The sequence below is a fragment of the Sorex fumeus genome, unplaced genomic scaffold (assembly GCF_029834395.1).
Source record: "Sorex fumeus unplaced genomic scaffold, SorFum_2.1 ptg000008l, whole genome shotgun sequence".
Taxonomy (NCBI): domain Eukaryota; kingdom Metazoa; phylum Chordata; class Mammalia; order Eulipotyphla; family Soricidae; genus Sorex; species Sorex fumeus.
This window is the reverse complement of record NW_026606065.1, coordinates 29,489,557-29,510,408: the sequence shown is the minus strand read 5'-3', so window position 1 is coordinate 29,510,408 and position 20,852 is coordinate 29,489,557. Positions and strand designations below refer to the sequence as shown.

The following is a 20,852-nucleotide window of genomic DNA, read 5'->3' as shown; positions in this document are numbered from 1 at the left end:
TGCCGAGTGCAAGGAAAGGAAGCTCTGAAGCCATGAGGTTGGCCGAGCGGTTCCCCGGAGCCCGGGTCTGCCGTCACCGTGTGTGTGCGCTGTGTTCTCCTGTGCAGCTTAGCCTGATGTGCTTCCCTGTGCGACGTCTTTTCAAGGCCGGCCCTCGTCAGCCTCTAACTCAGCCAGCCAGCTGTCAATCAAAGAAGAATCAGAAATCAAACTGGATGCCAAGAATGGGATCTTTCTTCTTTCTCTGTGTGTGTGTCGGGTGGGAGGCACGCCCTGCAGCTCTCAGGGGCTACTCCTGGGTCTGTGCTGGGGGAGGGAGTCGCTCCCTGTGGTACTCAGGGAACCATGAGGATCCTTGGCTGGAATCGGGGTCAGCTGTGTTCAGTGCCAGCACCTTACCTAGCCCCTGTCCTCTGTCCCCGGCCCAGCATTATACTATTTCAGGAACTTAAGTGGTAGGTAGGTAGGTAGGTAGGTAGGGAAGTCACCATTTCACCAGCTGTGAAGTAGAAAACCAAGGTGCTGGAGGGGGGGGCATGCTTTCGAGTTGCCTGAGCCTGGAACTGTGGCCCACAGGAAGATCCAGCTGGCTCCCAGTGATCAGTGAGTGCTCCCTGCACGCCTGGTGTCAGTTCCACTTTCTTAGCCATTGGTTGACACATTCGCATCTTTAACTTTCCACTTCTGTAGTATTTAAATCATTTCTTCTCAGGAGACGGATTGGTGGGCCCAGGTACACACGTGTGTGTTTTCATCCTCCGTCAGAGATCACGGCCAGACATGAATCGCTCGTAATTGCAGATTTTATGGATGTGCACACTGCGATGTTTATGAATGGAGTCGGCAGAGAATCCTCTTGTACTTTGCAGGGTGGGGGCTTAGGATTTAAACCAGTATTGTTTTCGGAGCCGTGATATAAGCCAGAGTCTGGGTGCCACGTGTTTAGCAGATGCCACCCCCTCCCCCCAACTATAAGCTCCACGAACATGCAGTACTTAGCTTACTAAGTACTTACTAAGTACTTACTAAGTACTTACTAAGTACAGCGACCACTAAATTTCTGTTATGTAAAGCATTCTGAGGAATAATTTGTGTTATACAAATGCCTGTCAGGGCTGGAGAGGTAGTTCAGGGGTAAAGAATGTCCCTTTGCGTATGACTGACCTCGATTCCATCCCCGACACTGCCTAGTCCCCTGAGTCCTGGTAGATGTGTCCCAGATCCCAACCCCACTCCCCAGAATACTTGGACCAGTTGCTCGGCCCATTCTTCCTGGTGCTGGTAATATTGATCCCACCCAGGATCTGTGTGTTACGATGGGCTTCACTGTGGCCTGCTCTTCCCTGTAGAAACAGCGAAGCCAAGAAAGAGACCAAGGTAACTCTGGGAGGGTGGGTATGTTCCTGACAATGGTAATGGTGACAGCAACACAGCGAAGAAAGAAAATCACGAGGGGAATGATGTGCTATTGCCGGGCAGCAAAAAGGCCTGGAACCGTGGTCTGTCGGTGGCAGCAAAATCCATATTGCATCGGGAGCTAATTCCTGAAGAGCTGCCGGAGCTCAGCTGGGCAGGTCCACGGGCCATAGGGGACACTCTGGAGAGCTGCGGTTAGCTCTGCCTTCATGTTTTGGCTTGGAGCTACTCCTGGGGGTGCTCAGGGACAGCCTGTGGCCTCCTGCACACGCACTCTCCAGGCCTCCTCTGTTGGGTTTTGTTCGTGGGTCTGTGTTGTCACTGCTGTTGAACCTCCTCTGTGGGCATCTGAAATAGCCGTGTCACCAGTGGTCAGCTCACCCCAGAGGGTCCAGGGGTTGTGCTGATTGTCCTCCTCCTTCTCCCGTAGGGTGCCCATCCTGAAGCCGCAAGTGACCGAGTGGGAACTCTCCATCAAACTGCATGATGGCGTCCACACTGTCCGAGCCTCCGGCAGCGGCCCGGCCTTCTCTGTGAGTTGTCGCCTTAACCTGCCCGCCATTCTGAGAATTCTCTCTCTCTCTTTTAATTTTATTTTCATAAGTTTGTTCACATTAATTGATTACACTCTTATGATGTGTATGAGTGTAATCAATTAATGTGAACATACCTCTCGGAGAGCCCGGCAAGCTACCGAGAATATCCCGCCCACACAGCAAATAGCCTGGCAAGCTACCCATGGCGTATTCGATATGCCAAAAAGAGTAACAATAACGGATCCCATTCCCTGGATCCGGAAAGAGCCTCCAATACAGCAGCGTCGGGAAAGACGAGTAAGGAGAGGCTGCTAAAATCCCATGGCTGGGACGAATGGAGACGTTACTGGTGCCCGCTTGAGTAAACTGATGAACAACGGGACAACAGTGATACAGTGAATTGATTACACTCAATATTTCAACACCAGTCCCACCATTACACCTTCCCACCACCATTATTTCAGATTTTCCTATCACCATTCATGCCTGCCTGCTGGGGGCAGGTGCTAGATAATTTATTTACTATTATGGATATCATGAGAGGTTGCGTGACCACTTTTGCAGCCATGTGCTTCTGGATTCTAAAATTGTAAATGGTTGGGGTTCAGAGACATCTCTGTAGGGAGCTAATCCATTTTGAGATTCATTTGGGAGTCTCTGGTTCAAGACCATTGATATGCTGAGATGGTGCCCAAGAGACAGATCGTGGGTGTGACAGCCAGGACCCCCAAGTGGGTGGGGAGATGGGAAGGGACCGCCAGTCTCCGCCCCACAATGTGGCCTGGAATCTTAGTCCTGGAGCCCACGTACCTGAGTTTTGCTTCTAGAAGCTTGTGGCCATCGAGGTTTCATCTGGAGTGGGCGGAGAAGGCGCACCCATTCCATCTGAGGTGCCTCAGTGGAATTAGCTTGGTACAGGGTCCGGAGAGATCTCTGGCGAGCTGCTGTCTTCTGGGATTCACTGCTGTGTCTCTAGAATTCTTTCTTTTTGCTTTTTGGGTCACACCCAGAGATGCACAGAGGTTACTCCTGGCTCTGCACTCAGGAATCACCCCTGGCAGTGCTCAGGGGACCATATGGGATGCTGGGAATCGAACCCAGGTTGGCTGCGTGCAAGACAAACACCCTACCCGCTGTGCTATTGCTCCAGCCCCAAGAATTCTTTCTGTTTTTAAAAATATATATATTTTTACCGAATCTCTGTGAGATATAGTTACAAAGCTTTCATGGTCGGGTTTTAGTCATGCAGTGTTCCAGCACCCATCTCTCCACCAATGTACATTTCTCACCACCAATGTCCCTGTTATCCCTCCTGCTACCCTGCCCCCTCCAGCCTGCCTCTATGGTAGGCACCTTTCTTCTCTCTCCCTCTCTGACTCTGTCTCTCTCTGTCTCTTCTGTCAGTCTGTTTTTCTCTCTCTCTCTCTCTCTCTCTCCCCGCCCCCCCCCGCCCCCCCCCCCCCCCCGCTTTGGGCACTATCACTTGTGATACAGACACTGAGAGGCCCATTTTCAGCACACATCTCCCATTCACTGCGATTCCTTCACGCCATCATTGTCATAATGGTCCCTTCTCTCTTCCCCAACTGCCCGCTTTTGAAAATTCTCTTTCAGTGTGGAAGCCCCACCACTCCTGTTTGCCAACTCCAGTCTCTGTCTGTCTCGAGAAGGGCTGGTGGGGATGCAATGCGGGTGGCTTCTTGCTGAGGGGTCCCGGGCTTAGCTGCTTCCGATACACTTCCTGGTTCCTTTTCCTTTTGTTATTGATAAGTAAGGCGTTGCCTCTGTTATACGGAAGAGTGACTTCAGTCGCAGTGGAGCCAACCTGCTTCTTGTGGACCGTGTGTAAGATGAGCATCCCCCACCCGCCATGTGTTCCGTGTCCCAGCTCTCTTATGGGGCGACGCCTTACTTTACAGCCCATGTTGGTCTCTCTCATTGCCCCCGCCCTGCTCTTCTCTGCCATCTCAGGCTCAGGCTGCTCCTTCTTGGTCCTCACAGCTGCCCATCCCAGTGACCTGTGTTTGTACATGTATCACCTCCCTTCACCATTTCTTGTCTCTGATTGGCTACACCATATGTAAAAAAAAACAACCAGGTTGCGTATACCCATGCTGTTTTGTATCCTACAACCAGTAGGATTGTTACCCTTCCCCATGCTCTCCCCTTATCCAGGAGTTGTATAGAACCATTCTTTTTAAAATAATGAAGCTAAAAATTTGGGGCAGTTCCTTGAGATGTTGAGACGTGCTTGAAGCGTAAAACTTATTGTGGTGCTACATTTCTTTTCTTCTGGGTGACTTCCACTCCTTGGATAGTATCCGTGGCAAAAGGCTTCAGTTTCATTCCAATGGGTCCTGAACAAGATTAATCCCATTTCTTGATCCTGCTAATTGATGAATTAAGAGCAGTCTCCTGATTATTCTTAGATTTTGTGTGTGTGTGTGTGTGTGATTTATTCTATATGCTAATTGCTGAAGCAGTCATCACTTTACACCACACCCTTAAATGGGAGCTGGAGAGATACAGTAGCAGGTGGGGCATTGCCTAGCATGTAGCCAACCTGAGTTTGATCCCTGGCATCCCATATGGTCCCCTGAGCTCCACTAGGAGTAATGCCTGAGTGCAGAGTCAGAACTAAGCCCTGAGCACCATTGGTGTGACCCAAAACAAAAAAAGAAGAAAAAAGAAATGAAATGTGTGCTTCCTCTCTAGAAATCCACTGTAATTGAGGCAAATTACCAAAAGAATAACAACAGCAGCACTGATTTGTAGATAACTTGTATAGAAAAAGTCCCAAGATGGGGCTATAGTGATAGCACAGCGGGTAGGACATTTGCCTTGCATGAGGCTGACTAGGGTTCGATTCCCAGCATCCCATATGGTTCCCTGAGCACCGCCAGGAGTAATTTCTGAGTGTGTGAGCCAGGAGTAACCCCTGAGCATTGCCGGGTGTGACCCAAAAAGCAAAAAAAAAAAAAAAAAAGTCCCAAGAAATCAATCAAGAAACTACTACAGATAGTAAGTTTAAAGTTGGCAATGTAGCTTCATGGTACACCACTTGCCATGCATGTGTGAGCTCTTGGATTCTTTACCTGGCACCACAAAATAAAAATAAAATAAATTAATAAATTTAGCAAGGATGCATACGGGGAAAAAAGCCCCTAAGTCTGTGTATGTAACTTACATACACAGATTGTATATAGTGGTAGATACACTCTTGGTCTGATCTCTGGCATTGGAGGGAAGAAAAATCATGTTTTGTTTCCCTTACAATGGATAGTAAAATGATACAATTATTAAGTAATTTCATTAATAATAGCATCAACAACTAAAGTACATGGTAAAAATTTTAAGAATGCAAAATTTATATTGAAAACTATCTACCATTGTGGGGCCGAGAGCAGTAAGTAGTACAGTGGGTAGGGCAGGTGGTCAGTCTGATTTAATCCCCGACAACCCGGATGGTCCCCTGAACACCACCCAAAAATCCCAAACAAAAGCTATCAGCCATTGAAAAAGAAAATAAAGAAAATTCGTGTTAATAGAAAGTACTTCATAATCAACAAACTGAGAAGCTTAATATTGAGATGGCATGTCCTAAAGTAGTCTATTGATTTAATGTAATTCTTACCAGAATTTAAACTTATTTTTGTCAGAAACTGAAAAGGTAGTAGAAAATCCAAGTCTAAAATTGGGATCAGAATAAACACAATTTTTGTTTATTAGATTTTTTTTTTCTTTTTGGGTCACACCCGGTGATGCACAGGGTTTACTCCTCGCTTTGTACTCAGGAATTACTCCTGTCGGTGCTCTGGGGACCATATGGGATGTTGGGGATCGAACCCAGGTCGGCCATGTGCATAGCAAACGCCCTCCCTGCTGTACTATAGCTCCAGCACCCAGTTTACTAGATTTATGGGCCACACCCGGCAGTGTTCAGAGCTTACTCCAGGCTCTGAGCTCAGGGTCACTCTAGGCAATGTTCTTGGGACCAGATGGGGGGGGGTGATGGGGATCAAACCAAAGTTGGCTGCATACAAGGCAAGAGCCTTAACCCTTGTGCTTTCTCTCTGTCCCCAAACACAGGCTTAAAAATAAAGAACAAGATTGAAGTCTCACATTTTCACTTTAAAATTTGCTTCGGGGGTCAAGGAGATAGCACAGCTGGCCTCTGGAGCTCTGGTCTTGCACATGGCCAACATGGGTTCGAGTGCCAGCACCGTGGGCGGTCTCCTGGGCATCACGAGGAGTGTTCCCTGAGTGTAGAACCAGGAGTCAGCCCTCAGCTCTGCCAGGTGTTTGCCCCCACCAAAATATAAAATAAAATTGGCTTCAGGAGTCAGAGAAATATTACAGCAGGTAAGGCGCTTGCCTTGCAAGTGGCGAGCTTGGTTTCAATCTCCAGTACCGTGTATTTTTTCCTAAGTTGCCCCAGGAGTAGATTCCTGAGCACTGAGTCTGGAGTAAACCTGGAGATCTGCCAGATATGGACCCCAAACAAAAATGAAAAAAAAAATTAATAACTCCAAAAGTGTATCTTAATGCATTATAATATTGGCATAAAAGTAATCTTAGAAATCAATCAATTAGACTTGAGAATCCAGAAATAAGCCTATAAATGTATAGTCAAATGATATTTATTAATTTATTTTAAATTTTTTTTATTGAATCACTGTGAGATAGAGCATTACAAAATTCTTCATGATTGCGTTTCAGTCACACAATGTTCCAACACCCATCCCTTCACCAGTGTAATTTCCCAGCACCAGTGTCCCCAGTTTCCCTCCCACCCCTTCAAGCCACCCCCCACCCCAGTCTGCCTCTACGGCAGGCAATTTTCTTCTATCTCTCTCTTTCTCTTTCTCTCTCTCTCATCAAATGATATTTTTGTGGGTGATCTCATCTCAAAGATGCCAGAATAATTTAATGGGGGAAGGAATAGTCTTTTTCACAAATGGTGCAGAAAAACTGGGTTTCCCTCTGTAAAAGACTGAGCTTGGACCTTTGTCTCCTATTAAACTAGTAGGCAGAAGTTAACTCCAAAGACATCAGATCTCAACCAATAAATAAATAAATAAATAAAACTTAGAAGTAAAAATAGGGCTACATGTCGCCTATGGTAATGATTTCTTAGCATACCAACCAAACGTATAGGTGACTACAGGGGAAAAAAGGATCATTTGGTTCTCATCTAAAATCCACACTTTGGGGGGGCAGAGAGATATTACAGTGGGCAAGGTGCTTGGCTCGTATGTAGCTGAGCTGGTTTCCATCCCCAGTACTGTGTACATTTTCCTGAGTACCTCAACCCTGGAGTGATCCCTCAGCATAAAGCCAGGAGTGAGCCCTGAAGCACAATTAGCAAAGTGCCAATTCTTTGGTAACGATTGTACAGTTTTATTCAAGTACATAATAATTAGTGCAATGCAAGGAGTTAAAGAGCTAAGATTTTGCATCGAAATGAGTTTGTGGTTCCGTTTTTGTTGTCTTAGGTTGGTTCCTTTGGTGGAAGGAAGGTCACCTCCTCTTTCGATGCCTATCATGGAGGGAAGGCTCTGTTTTGTAATCTTCATGTCATTGAAATTATCACCCTGTGTTTTCTTTCTTAAAGAAAGTATCTAGTGAATCACATAAGAATGAAAAATAGGGGGGCTGACGCAATAGCACAGTGGGTAGGGCATTTGCCTTGCACACAGGGTTCGATTCCTAGCTTCCCATATGATCCCCAGAGCACAACCAGGAGTAATTCCTGAGTGTATGAGCCAGGAGTAATTTCTGAGCCCATGAGCCAGGTGTGACCCCCCCACCAAAAAAAAAAAAGAATTAAAAATAGGATAGGAGAGTGAGTATGTACAATGGGCAGGGTGCTTGCCCTGCACAAGGCCATACCAGGTTTGGATCCCTGGCATTCTATATGGTTCCCCTAGCACCGCCAGCAGTAATTCCTGAGTGCAGAGCCAGGAGTAACCCCTGAGCATCACCGGGTGTGACCCAAAAAGCAAAAAAAAAAAAAAAAAAAAAAAAAGTATAGCAGATAGGACACGTGCCTTGCATTCAATTAACCTGGGTTCAATCCCTGGCACCATATATGGTCCCCTCAAGCCCCACCAGAAGTGATCCCAGAGCAGAGAGCTAGGAGGAAGCCCTGAGCACCTCTGGGTGTGGTCCAATAAAAAAAAGAGAATCAAATGAATGACTATACACTAGCCATCCTGTACAGAAAATATTCCCTTTGTTTTCAAGTATTCCGGTAAGGAAGCTGGTCTGTATTTGCAGTGTGAGTTGGTTTTGTTTGCCTGATTGGCTTTGGGGCTACCCTGGTGGTGCTCAGGGCTTATTCCTGGTTCTGCAGTCAGGGATCACTCCTGGTGGGGCTCATGGGAACATATGGGGTGCCAGGGATGGAACCTGAGTCGGTTGCTTGCAAGGCAGACATCCTCCCCGCTAAACTGTCTCTCTGGCCCTGGCAGAGTGAGTCGAAGCCTGCGTTGGGTACCATAATCTCCATCCCTTTTAAGCTTTCCATGCCGTTTTTCCGGGTGGAGAGGGAGACGGAACTATGTTAATGCAATTCTTATAGGACCGTGGCAGGAATTCTGGTAACTTTTAATTTTTTTGTGGGGCCACCTCTTGGGCAGGGGGGAGGGGGTCACTCTTAGTGGTGCCAAGGGGTGATGGAATGGCAGGCATCCAACCGTCGGGGAAAATTGCCTGTCTAATTGGGGGCACGGTTGCACCTGGGCCCTCTCGCTAGCCCAGCTCCTGTTGTGTTCGGGTGCCGGGATGCCAGGGTGCAAGTCCTTGGAGAGAAAAATAAGTTACAAAATGCAAGACACCACGGACAGGGGTTAGGCGGATGGTTGGTGAATCGATAACCCTTGAGCGGTTTTTCACGCTCACCCCCGTGGTCCCAGCCACTCGGGGAGAATTGTGTTTGCGGAAACACTCTGGGTGTTGACTGCCGCTGCTCCCGTCGGGTTCAGCCGAATTTACAGATGCTGAGAAATAGGCCTCGGTGTCCAGCAGCCTGTGGGCACTGGTGCCATCTCGGCCACAAAATGAGTGAAACGTTTCCTTTGTCCAGAGCCAGAGAGAGAGCACAGTGGGCCGGGCAGCTGCCTGGCATGTAGGGGATGTGGGTGTGACCCCCCTGCACTGTGAGCCCTGAGCACAGAGCCAGCGGCGCCAAGCATTTCCAGCTATGGCTCAGAAGCAGACAAAACAGGGTGTACTTGGCTTCTTTTTGTTTTGATATTTTGGGTCTCTCCATTTGCTTTAGAAAAGGTGACTTGGGTTGGAAGGTGCCTTAATGGGAACCGAGTGTTTTCTGTGAGGGAGCCTCGGAATTCTATCTAACCATTTTCAAGGAGAACTACAACTCTATCACTGTATCACTGTATCACTGTCATCCTGTTGGCTATTGAACTACTCGAGCGGGAGCCAGTAACGTCTCTATTCATCCCAGCCCTAAGATTTTAGCAGCCTCTTCTTACTCATCTTTTCCCAATGATTGGAGACTCTTTCAGGGTCAGGGGAATGAAACCTGTTGTCGTTACTGTATTTGGCATGTCAAATACGCCACAAGGAGCTAGCCAGGCTCTGCTCATGTGACAACTCTCTATATTTTGATAAACATTTTAGGATTCAAAAGGCTTTATTAGTATTTCTTCAGAGTTCTTCCAGTTTGCTTAGCCTCAGGAAGAGACAGAGGTGAATGTTACTATGGAAGGGTTATTTTGAGTGAGGTGGGGGACTCCTAAGTGCTGTCAGGAACCCAGGAGCCTCCGTATGGGTCTTGGTCCACAGGATGGGGATATTCCTTTGAAGCAGCAGACCGAGAGCTAGTACAGTGAATTCGCGTTTTCCTTACACACAGCTCACTTTAGTTGGGTTCCCTGACCCCCACCCGGAGTGGTCCCTGAGCACAGAGACAGGAGTAAGCCCTGTGCACCACCAGTGGGGCCCAACCCCACCGCCAAATTATAAAAGAAAAGCCAAGCCAAGGGACTGGAGAGCTCAGTAGGTGGGTGGGGTGGGGTGGGGGGGAGTGTTAGGCACCTGCATTCCAGGCAGAGGGCGGGTTTTGGTGCCCAGCACAGAATGGGCATTGTTGTTGGGAGTGAGCCCCAGACACTGCTAGGGGTGAGCCCCCCACACAACAAATAAACTATTATTGCCTTGCATGCATCCGACGTGGGTTCCATTCCCTGCATCCCATTATGATCCCCCAAGCACCACCAGAAGTAATTCCTGAGTGCAGAGCCAGGTGTAACCCCTTTGCATCGCCGGGGGTGACCCGAAAAGGGGGGGGAAGAACTCTCAAGAGGGCTTTAAAAGGTGCTTTCCACTGAAGAATGTGATTTCAGTGGCTGGCAGGGCCAGTCTCGAGTTAGGCCCCCATGGAGTGCTTTCCCCGGTTATGTGATTAGCAGTCCGCTGTGAGCCATCCCTGCCTGCAGGGCATGTGTACATGGGTGCTGTGTCGCCCGGTGGAACGGGGCTCCCGCACATGCCCCACGCCCGCCTCCCCGCCACTGTGGGCCGAACAGGATTTCCAGGCCCGCCCCGTGGAGAGCGGTTCCTGTATGTTTGCTGCAGACCCCGTAACTCACTGACAGTGACTCGCCCCTAGTCGTGGCATCCCTGGGTACTGGGAGGGACGTGCAGTCCAGATTTGCTAAGTCCATTCAGTTTATTTTAAGTGGAATCAGGCATTTAACATTTGCTTTTCGCTCGGCTGCTCTAAGTTTTATGCTTTCTCCATACTTCTGTCGGTAATGTCATGTGCATCCAATGAATTAAGCGTTTATTTTTGTTACTGGCGTTTTAAAATCTGGGCCCAGACCTGTCTGTTATTATTTATTTGAATTCTTGCATACACAGTTCCAGGCAGTATTTGAAAATAAATTAATGCCAATCAGCAGAGAATGATACAACTGTTTTTTGTTGTGCGTCTGTGGTTTTTTTTTTTTTAACACTGTTAATAAAACCACAACTTGCTTTCTCAGAGAGTAAGATACCGTTGTGGGGGCCAGAGTGATAGTACAGTGGTAGTGAGGGGATTTGCCTTGCGTGAGATCTACCTGAGTTTGATCCCTGTCATCCCTGTGATCCCTGAGCATCGCCAGGTGTAACCTAAAAAGAAAAAAAATAAAAGATACTGGTATGGACTGGGTTAGCAGACATGTTCTCTGCATTGAAATCGCCTCTGAACTAAAATCTTGATGCAGGAATCCTTTCCCTAATCCCTGGGACAAAGCCTAGAACTTTCTGGGCTCAGAGACAAGTGACTGAAAACTGGGATGTTAGCATGTTTTTACGATGTAATTGTCTCTAAGATTCCAGACTGGATCCATTTTGTGTTTTTTTTTTCCCCCTTTGGTTTTTGGGTCACACCTGGCAGTGCCCACAGGTTACTCCTGGCTCTACAACTCAGGGATCACTTTCGGTGAGGCTCCAGGGACCATAACGGGTGTCAGAGATTGAACCTGGGGGGTCCGTGCATAACCAGTGTCATCTGCACTGTGCCCTCTCTGATTCCCGGGGCCCTCTGTAGGGTGCAGTACTGGACGCTGAGTCATCCCGGTCTGCTGGGCGAGTGCAGGTAGAGTACCAGCTGTTGCTGTCTTTCTGGCGAGCTGCCTGTGCCCAGAGTGGGCAGAAACCCCTACACTGAGCAGCCGGGACTGTGGGCTTAGCTCTGTCTCCGTCATATGCTAAGAACAAATTGTCATATTGGATTTCCCCTATTTATGGAGCTTGTCACTTGCTGTCACATCTACCAGCGTCGTTTTTTGTTTTGTTTTGTTTTGTTTTGCTTTGCTTTTATTTTTGGCTCACACCTGGCAATGCACAGGGGTTACTCCTCGCTCTGCACTCAGGAATTACTCCTGGCAGTGCTTGGGGAATCCTATGGGATGCAGGGAATGGAACCCTGGTCGGCCGCTTGCAAGGCAAACACCCTACCTGCTGTACTATTGCTCTAGCCCCAGGTGTTTTTTTAAGGAAAGAAGTGGATATTGCTCAGTTTGATGATGTAAGCTCAGCTATGGCCAGTTACGGATTTCAAAAGGCTAGGTGGGAAGGAACAGATAGGAAAGTCACTTTATTGGGGGCAGAATACAGTCTAGATCCTGGATATCACTTTTTTTTTTTTTTTTTTTTTTGTTCAGGGCCATACCTGGCCATGCTGAGGGCTTGCTCCTGGCTCTGAATCGCTCCTGGTGGGCTCAGGGGGACCATATGGGGTGCCCGGCATCCAACCAACCACACTGGGCTGCATGCAGTATGGCCAGCGCCCTGCCCTCTCTCTGTCAATCTCTGGATAGCACGTTCTTCCTCGTCTGGATAATCTCGGAGCAGTGGGATGTGTCTGTCAAGCCAACAAGTCTCTCCAGTTCTGAGCTCTTTCTGCTACCTTTTATTAACTCCTCTAGATGTGTTCCGGTTTTCTCTCAGAAGAAACAGTGCTGATGGTTTCGTTCTTTAAAAGACAAACCAACCAACAAAAAGCCACTTCCGTGCATTGAATATGCAAAGCACGATATGAAACAGGCACCTCCGATTTCATTCCTTTACTTATTTTATCTGGCGGCCTTTCCCAAAGCCACAAAGTCAGAGTTTGGAGGCCCAGAGAGAAGTTTCGAGAAGGGCAGTGGCATGTCCTGGGCGTGGAGTGGGCCGAGCTTGTCCGCCCCTTCCCCATGCTCTGTGTCCACAAAGACAACATTGTGTGTGTTTGGGGGGGGGGGGGAACGCGATGTGCGTCGTTTGTGACTGCCGTTTTGATGTCCGAGCAGTGGCCATGCAGGGTTCCCCTTTGAAATGTGTGAGGCGGTGGCCGCTGGTCAGATGGCTCTCATTAGCCCTCCCGGCCGGGATGTCCATTGTTGCGGCTGGATTCTCGTTCCATTCACCCATAACCAGAAACACCTCACTTCAAACGGGTGGCTTCAAAGGCAGGGGGGGTTTCGGGTTCTGTGTTTTAACGGCTTTTTGATGTTGGTTTCCCTTTAACTGAGAAGACCTGATGTTTATACAACTGTTATTATTAAGAAAACATCGCTTTCTTCCGAGGGTGCTGGGGGCAGGCAGAGATCTGCCCAATAGATCTCAAGATCACAAGAGCAGCTGTGTGTTTGCATATTTTGTTTACAAGAGGCTCGACCTCTCCCCTCACCCCCAGATATGGCCTCCACTTGTGGACAGTTCTCTTCACCCTGGGATCTGCAAGACAGGAGAAGGTGAGGAGCCCGTGGTTTGGATATGCTAATGGTGGGTGGTTTGTTGCCAGAGCTGCCTTGTGTGAGGAAGGAGTTTGTGTCAACCTCTCCTCTGGCCATGCAGTGTAAAAGCCTGCAAGAATGAGATCCAAAGAATGAAAATGCTTGTTTTCCCCCAGAGTCAAATTGCATTTTAAAAAATGATCCTACTGGCCATACTTTGGGTTTTAAAAACACAACAGACACACACACAGATACACACACAGACACACACACAGACACAGACACACACACACACACACACACACACACACACACACACACACACCCCACATGCCTCTAAACCAAGCCTTCATTCACTGGAACAGCTCTTAAGGATTTCCCCTGAAAATGCCGCCTGCCTGATCTTTGGAGAGGCCTTCGCGGGTCTGGCACACTTCCGCCCTGGCAGGCAGCTTTTATCCCCCAGCCCTATACTTGTAATTACGTGTGTGTGTGCGTGTGTGTGTGTGTGTGTGTGTGTGTGTGTGTGTGTATGTGTCTATGTGTGGGAGGGGGAGGGAGGGAGAGAGAGAGGGAGAAAGAAAGAGAGGGAAAGAGAAAGAGGGAGAGAATGAGGGAGAGAAAGAGGGAGGGAGAGAGAGAGGGAAAGAGAGGGAGGGAGAGAGGGAGAGAGAGAGGGAGAGGGAGAGAGAGAGAGGGAGGGGGAGAGAGATATGTCTCATAATACCCGCCGGCTGTCCCTGTTTCAGAGGAGTGGCAGTGGGCCCGCAGGGCGGCTGATCCCTAACGCATTCCCATCTCTTTCCCTTGCTGGTACATCCTGAATTGTCTAAAACTCCTCAGTGATTTTTTTTTTTTTAGTTGTTTAATATCTTGCCTTTTGTGCAGAGACAGAGTTAATGTAAGATGACTCCAGCCCTACCCTGCCCTGTAGATCACACAGATCACACCCAAACTGTATCACCCGCGTGCTTTTGGTATATTGTTGTTGGGGCCTCACGGACAGCGTTCTGGGCTACTCTTGGCTCTGTGCTCGGGACCCTGGGGTGCAGAGGCTTGAACCCCAACCTCTGCCTGCAAAGCCTGGTTCTGCCCGCAGGCGCAGCCTACTGGTGCTGACCCACTGTTGCCTGAGTGTCTTCAGCATTCCTCGGGACCTGCAGAGGCACAGACTTCTCTTTCTGCCTGGTCATTAGCCCTGACTGTTCCTCCCACTCCCAAGTCAGCTGACCTGCCCTGTGTACCCACGCCCGTTTTTAAAGGTCAGAGGTCAGGGATGTGCCACCACTGACAAGAAGGGAGCGGGGCAGCGAAGGCCTTACAGGGCGATGGGGGTGGTAATGTTACAGCGGGGAGGCATTTGCCTTGCATGTAGCCAACTCAGCTCCGATTCTTAGCCCTCCCGATGGTCCCCCGAACCCACATAGTGTGATCCCCGAGCCCAGAGTCAAAGGATGTCTCGAGCACTGCTGGGTGCGGGCCCGCTCAAAACTATTTTTTGTTTTTTTATGTCATTTTTATTGAAGCAACACTTTGTGCATTTCTCTGCACATCCCTGAATTTGAAAAGGTTGTGAAACACATACTGCAGGATGTGGGGAGTGCCCAAGGGGTAGAGCTTGTGCCTTGCATGAGTCAGGCCCTGGGGTTAGACCTGGCATCGCCTGTCCCCATTCCCCATCAGTGTCCCGTGTGGCCCCGGTGACCCCAATGAGCTCAGCGGGAGTAACCCCTGAGTAGGACTGTGACACCCAAAACAAAACAACAAGTGGAAACCAAACCCCAATACTATTTGGCAGCTGTGTATGTAAATGCCAGGCCAGAGGGGGCCCATCAGACCCCCCAGGTCAGTAGGCTTGGGGGCAGTTAGGAGTCCTGGCACGGCTGGCTGGGAAATCCGTCTGGACAAATCCTCTCTCCCAGCCTCTACCTGAGTCTGATTCCCCGGGTCTTTGTGAAAGGGTGAATGCAAAGCCTTTCTCTAGGATAGGGGTATTGAGGAATGCCCCCTCCAACCCCCTTAAGTAGAGGCATCTGGCCCGGGGTAGCTGATACTTTGCAAGTGGGAGTGGGTGGAAAGTTTTGCCCACATGAGAGGTAACAATCCCCCCAGCCCGCCACCCCGTCACTGAGCACAGCTTGTCCCTATGTGGTGCTGTTCCCCGATTTGGGTAGCTCTGAAATGGTATATCGGGAGGCTGCAGCCGAATTTCCTGCCGTGGTATAGAGAGGTCAGCTGAACTCGCCTGGAGATTGCCTTTGGGAAACATCCTGGGAAAAGGGGGACCCCGTTGACCCCGCCCCTTCCTGCCCTCAGCAGCCCAGAAAGCCTGCAGTCCCTTCACCCCCCACTGTGGGGCGCTGGTTTCCATTTGGCGGCGCTTCCCTGGCCTTCTTCACCCAGAACCTCTCTCCTAACCCTGGGGACCAGGAGTGTCTGTTTCAGTCTTCCGATGTCACAGATGTAACAGCCCAGTTATTACAGTGCCCCGCCCTGCTTTGGGGTTCTCCCCACAAATGCACCCCGCCCCACCAATGCAGGTACGTAACTGCACTCCGTGATGGAGGTCAGCCGGCGCCAGCTGTGCCACCTTGTGAGCCGTGGAGGTTATTCTGACTTCTCAGATTTGTTACGTACAAAATGTGGCCGCAGACACCCCGTTGTAGGGTTGCTCTGAAATTTCTCTGTGTTAAGTGTTAATGGTCGTGCGTCACCTTGAGGGTGTGATTGAGTCCATCTTATCACTGCCAAAAATAGGAAAAGATAGACCATTCAGGATAGTCCAGCGGGCCGGGCGCTTGCCTCGCACGTGGCCAACCCAGGATCCATCCCCAGCACCCCACCTGGTCCCCCAAGCCCCACCAGGACTAATTCCTAAGCACCTCCGAGTGTGGCTCAAAGAGGAAGCAGAAAGGTATTCATATAGTTCAAAGGGCTGAGCACTAGCTTTGCATGCGGGAGGCCTGGTTTGATCCCTGGCAAGCGCATGAGCATTGCTGGGACTGAGCCCTCGACTGCTGCCCTGTGTGGCCCACCTCCCATCCTGTCCAAAAAATGCCAAGCATTTGCCACCCCCCTCCTTTTGATTTGTGATTTGAACTCATTTCTATAAATTAGGGGCAAGAAAGTGAGACGGTGGGGCCTGAGCGATAGCACAGCAGGTAGAGCGTTTGCCTTGCACGCGGCTCACCCAGGTTTGATCCCTAGCATCCCATGTGGTCCCCTGAGCCCCGCCAGGAGTAATTCCTGAGTGCAGAGCCAGGAGTAACCCGTGGGCACCATGGAGTGTGACCCAAAAGGCCAAAAAAAAAAAAAAGAAGGAAAGAAAGTGAGATGGCTGGAAACAGCCAAGGGGCCTGGGTCGTCTGGGTATTACCAGAGTTCCAGAGTTCCCCTAAAGATTCAGTGTTTTCTCTCTCTGTCTCGGGTATTTTATTCCTGGAGAGGAAACTGTGGAGCAAGCTTGTCATTTGCTTCTACCTTGGTGTTTTAAGCCTCCTGGAGAGCAGATGCAGTTTGAAAAGTCAAGATTTAATAGAGACCATTTGAGGCGTGGCTCTACTCAGTGGGAGTATTTACTCTCAACTGTATTTGTCCTGCCGACTGGTTGATGGGTTAACACAGTGACTGTTCTCCATTTCCTTACCTGTAACTGCTGTTTCCACAGTGAGGATGGAGAGAAAGGGAAACAGCTGGGGGGGTTAAACTCGGCCTGGTCCAGGCAGTCCTCTGCGGCAGGTACTGAGAGAATTGTGAATAGCACCAGATTCACCCACTTGGTCACTTGACTTCCTGTTAATCATCGATTTGCTCGAGATGGCGCCAGTAACGTCTCCCTTTGTCCCTGTCACGTGCTAGTGTAGCCCAATGGCGTCTGTTCATTCTAGGAATACAGAGAGCCTCAAACCGATCGTTCAGGGTCTTGAGGAAGAAGTCTGACCATCTGGTAGGTGGGTGGCCACGTGGTCTTTTGACATCCCGTGGAATCCAGTAGTAATGGCTCTAGTCCAGCGGTCGTCTCCAAATCTCATTACGTGTCCAGCCCATCTGATTTTTGACACCTTGGCAAATGAGACAGCGTCCCTGATTCTTGATCATCGAAGGAGGTCGGAACTCCGGATTCTTTCTCTCAACTGAGTGAAACGTGATACTCCAACCATAGCTCTTTCTATTCCTCTTTGGGAGACCTGAATAGTGGTCTCATCCTGTTTGCATAGGGCCCCAGTCTCTGAGGCATATGTTAATGCAGGAAGAACAGTGGAATCAAAGTGATGTGCCCGGAGCCTGAGGTTCTTCATCCTCTTAGCTATTTCTTCGACACTCTTGAAGGCGTTCCAAGCCGCTCTCTTCCTCCTGCGCAACTCAGGTGCCAGGTCATTCGTCATGTTGACTTCTTGGCCTAGGTACACATAACTGTTGCATTTGGAGATGGTCGTTCCGTTGAGAGCGAATGGAGCATCAGAAACGAGGCTCTTTCTCATAAACATTGTCTTCGTAAGATTCAGCTGTCCGACCTTTCCACACTCACGGTCGAAGTCGGCCAGTAATTACAATTAGATTCACCCAACTGGACAAAACATGGTCTCTGCTTCAGCCTCTGAAAATCCGGGTTTCTTGAGAAGCGGCATCTCTGTATCTCTAATGACACAGGACCAGCTTCCGGAGCCGAGGAGGAGGCGATTGTTTTAAGAACTGTTGTGCATTTGTTGCCAGCAACTCACAGCAAGTAGGAAGTATGAGAACCAGTGGTGCGGGTGGGGTGGGAGTGTATTATCTGGATTTAACTGATCAAAGATTGAAGAGAGAGAAGTTGCTTCATCTGCTCTGCCGGCCTTGGGGGCATTCATCATCCTTGAACCAAGATTTGATTGTAAATCAGGGCTGGAGGGCGAGTTGGATCCACAGACTCCTAAATCCCCTGCACCCACACAGCCAGCATGAGGATTCCCCGCGGCCCTCGCAGTTTTCCGCTTTGCCTGCGAGGGTAGCATCGCAACTTGAAATTAAGCGGCAGCACACACACACAGAATTATGCTGGCGAACCAGGAGGGTTTTCTCGCTACCATTCTGTAGCTATCATTTGCTTATTCAAGCATGCAGGACTTTAACAAGAGGAGGTAATTTTGCTTCGATTTCTTGATTTGAATTGTTCTCCGATTTGGCACTGGATGGAAAAAGGGGGAAAAAAATCATATTGAAAGCATTGTTCCACTAATGAAGTTGCTTGTCCTTTTTGGTGCCAAATTTGGCAGGTAAAATTACCATTTATTCTACTTTGCTCGAGCTGGAGAATAGATTGTTGAGGAAAAGTAGCAATTTAAGTAATGACACAAGATGGATCCAGCACGCCACATTATATGCATCTCCCATACTTTTAGATATTGACATGCAATTTTTATTTCTCTTTAGTAATGCTGTTGTCTGTAACCTCTATCTTAACGCTAGCAGCTTTCATTAGCTACAGGCAATTTGCTTCAATTGTGAAATTTTTAAAAACACCATGTTGCTGTTAATTATAAAAAGCCAAAGCAAAGCATTTGATCTGAGGAGAAATGGAGAATTGTACTTTGTTTTGGACCTTTCAAAAGTGTTGCATGCTTTGTAATTAGGAGCAAGTGTTTAAAATTTAAAAAGTAAAGATGAAATATATATGTTAATTAAATATGGAGCTATGTAACACTAAATTCTGGATGTCCGTGATTCCTTCCATGTTGAGTATATACTTTGCTCTCTCAGGTATGCTTGAATTTTTCACCTGAAAATTCGGTGAAAGATTTTAATCAAAATCTTGTTGCACAATTAGAAGTATTTGATTAAAATATGAGCAGTATTTTTTTTTTTTTGCTTTTTGGGTCACACCCGGCGTTGCTCAGGGGTTACTCTGGCTCATGCACTCAGGAATTGCTCCTGGCGGTGCTCGGGAGACCATATGGGATGCTGGAAATGGAACCTGTGTCGGCCATGTTGGCTGCGTGCAAGGCAAACGCCCTACCCGCTGTGCTATCACTCCAGCCCAGCAGTATTTTTTAAAGTAAATTTTAAAATCTCATTAAAATGCATAAATTTTTAGCATTTATGAAAGTATGAAATAAACACAGGATTTACTAAATTTCTTATTGGTTAGACATTTTTCCATACTTATAAAATACCAAGCTAAAAAAAAAAAAATCCTAATAGGGTTGAGTGAAAGTACAGCGGGGAAGGCACTTGCCTTGCAAGTGGCCGACCTGGGTTTGATCCCCGGCATCCCTATGGTTCTCTGAGCACCGCCCGGAGTAATTCCTGAGTGGGAAGCCAGAAGTCACCCCTGAGCATCACCAGGTGTGACCCCCAAACAAACAAAATTGTTGATATACTTTAGTTTATAATTAGGCTAACCTCTATAAAGAAGTCCTTTGCAGAAACCAATTTGAACGCTGTTGAATCAGTAAACTTATAAACTAGTCACACAAAAAGCCGTCGCCGTTTCATGTGGCCGAGTCCTGTGACCACACGTCCCCCTCGCTCCTGGGCACCGGACTCTCTGCTGATCACGGCCCTGAGGATCCTGCTGCAATTGACACTAATTGGCGTGGTGGTTGGCAGTGCCATCAGCAAGTGGGGCTGAATGGTTGAATGGGCCCAGAGAATGTGAATGATAATAAGCATTTTCCTGTGCATCTTGAGTTGCTTTTGTGACCCAGACTAGCAGGACCCCCTCACCACCCTGGCCTCATCCTTCGGTGAGGAGGAAAGGCGGCCAGCCTCACCGGCAGATATGCCCACGCGCGGCCCTGGCTGGTCTCCAGGGGCCCTTTGCAGCACTGAGTCCCGTCCACCCACCTCCTGGGGCTCACGGCACCCGAGTGTAAGTGTGAGATCAAGGGGGGCCTCCGGTACTGCAGCCCAGTAAATGATGGTTGGTATTTTGCCAGGTGCACAGTGCATGGGTGTTGGTTTGTTTGGGGTGTACACCTGACTGATGCTCAGGGCTTACTCCTGGCTCTGAACTCAGAATCACTCTTGGGGATGCTTGGGGGACACTTGGGATGCCGGGGATCCAACCCGGGTCGGTGGTGTGGAAGGCAAGTGCCCTCGCCATGGTACTATCCCTCTGGCCCCTGGGGCCTCCTTTCAAACTAAAATTTAGAGCAGATATTGCCATGCAGGCGACACCTCAGCTCACAGGACTGAGTGGGCCTGGCCTGCAGGTGATCGGGGTCCTATCCCTGTCCTCTGAACACCAGCAGTGACCCCTGAGCACCGAGTGGGGAGTTGCCCCTGGGCATCATTGGGTGTGGCCCCCAGATTAAAGAAGAAATAAATGTTGATTGGACTGGGGCAGGCTGCCCACGAGGCTCCATCCTTAGCCCCAGGGCCATCTCTCCTGCCCACTGTCTGCCTTCCAACCATGAGTCAATGTGGGCCGTGGGTACAGCGAGCCGAGAGACTCCAGGTGCGGACACATGGGGCTGTGTGCGCCCCAGTGGCTGGCTGTCTGATTCTAGCTCTCGGCTTCCTTCTGTGCCCTGGGCTCCGTGGCCTCACCCACTCCATCACGGGCTTGGCCAGTTCTGCCCCAGAACCCTCTTTTCCTCCCCCACCCTGCCCCTTTTTCTCAGAAACGATTCATCAAGGGAGATCGCCATAGCTCATGAGCTGAGCCCCGTGGCCAGCCCTGTGAAAGACAAGG

At 49.1% G+C, this 20,852-nt stretch overlaps 1 protein-coding gene across 1 annotated transcript in view; it reads left to right on the top strand.

Moving 5' to 3' along the window:
* Window positions 1-20,852, top strand: part of PCCA (propionyl-CoA carboxylase subunit alpha) — a 274,548-nt gene that overhangs the window by 180,491 nt on the left and 73,205 nt on the right. The window contains exon 19 of the mRNA XM_056109803.1: window positions 1,847-1,949. Coding sequence (XP_055965778.1) covers window positions 1,847-1,949 — 103 coding nt within the window. The remainder of the gene's footprint in view (window positions 1-1,846; window positions 1,950-20,852) is intronic.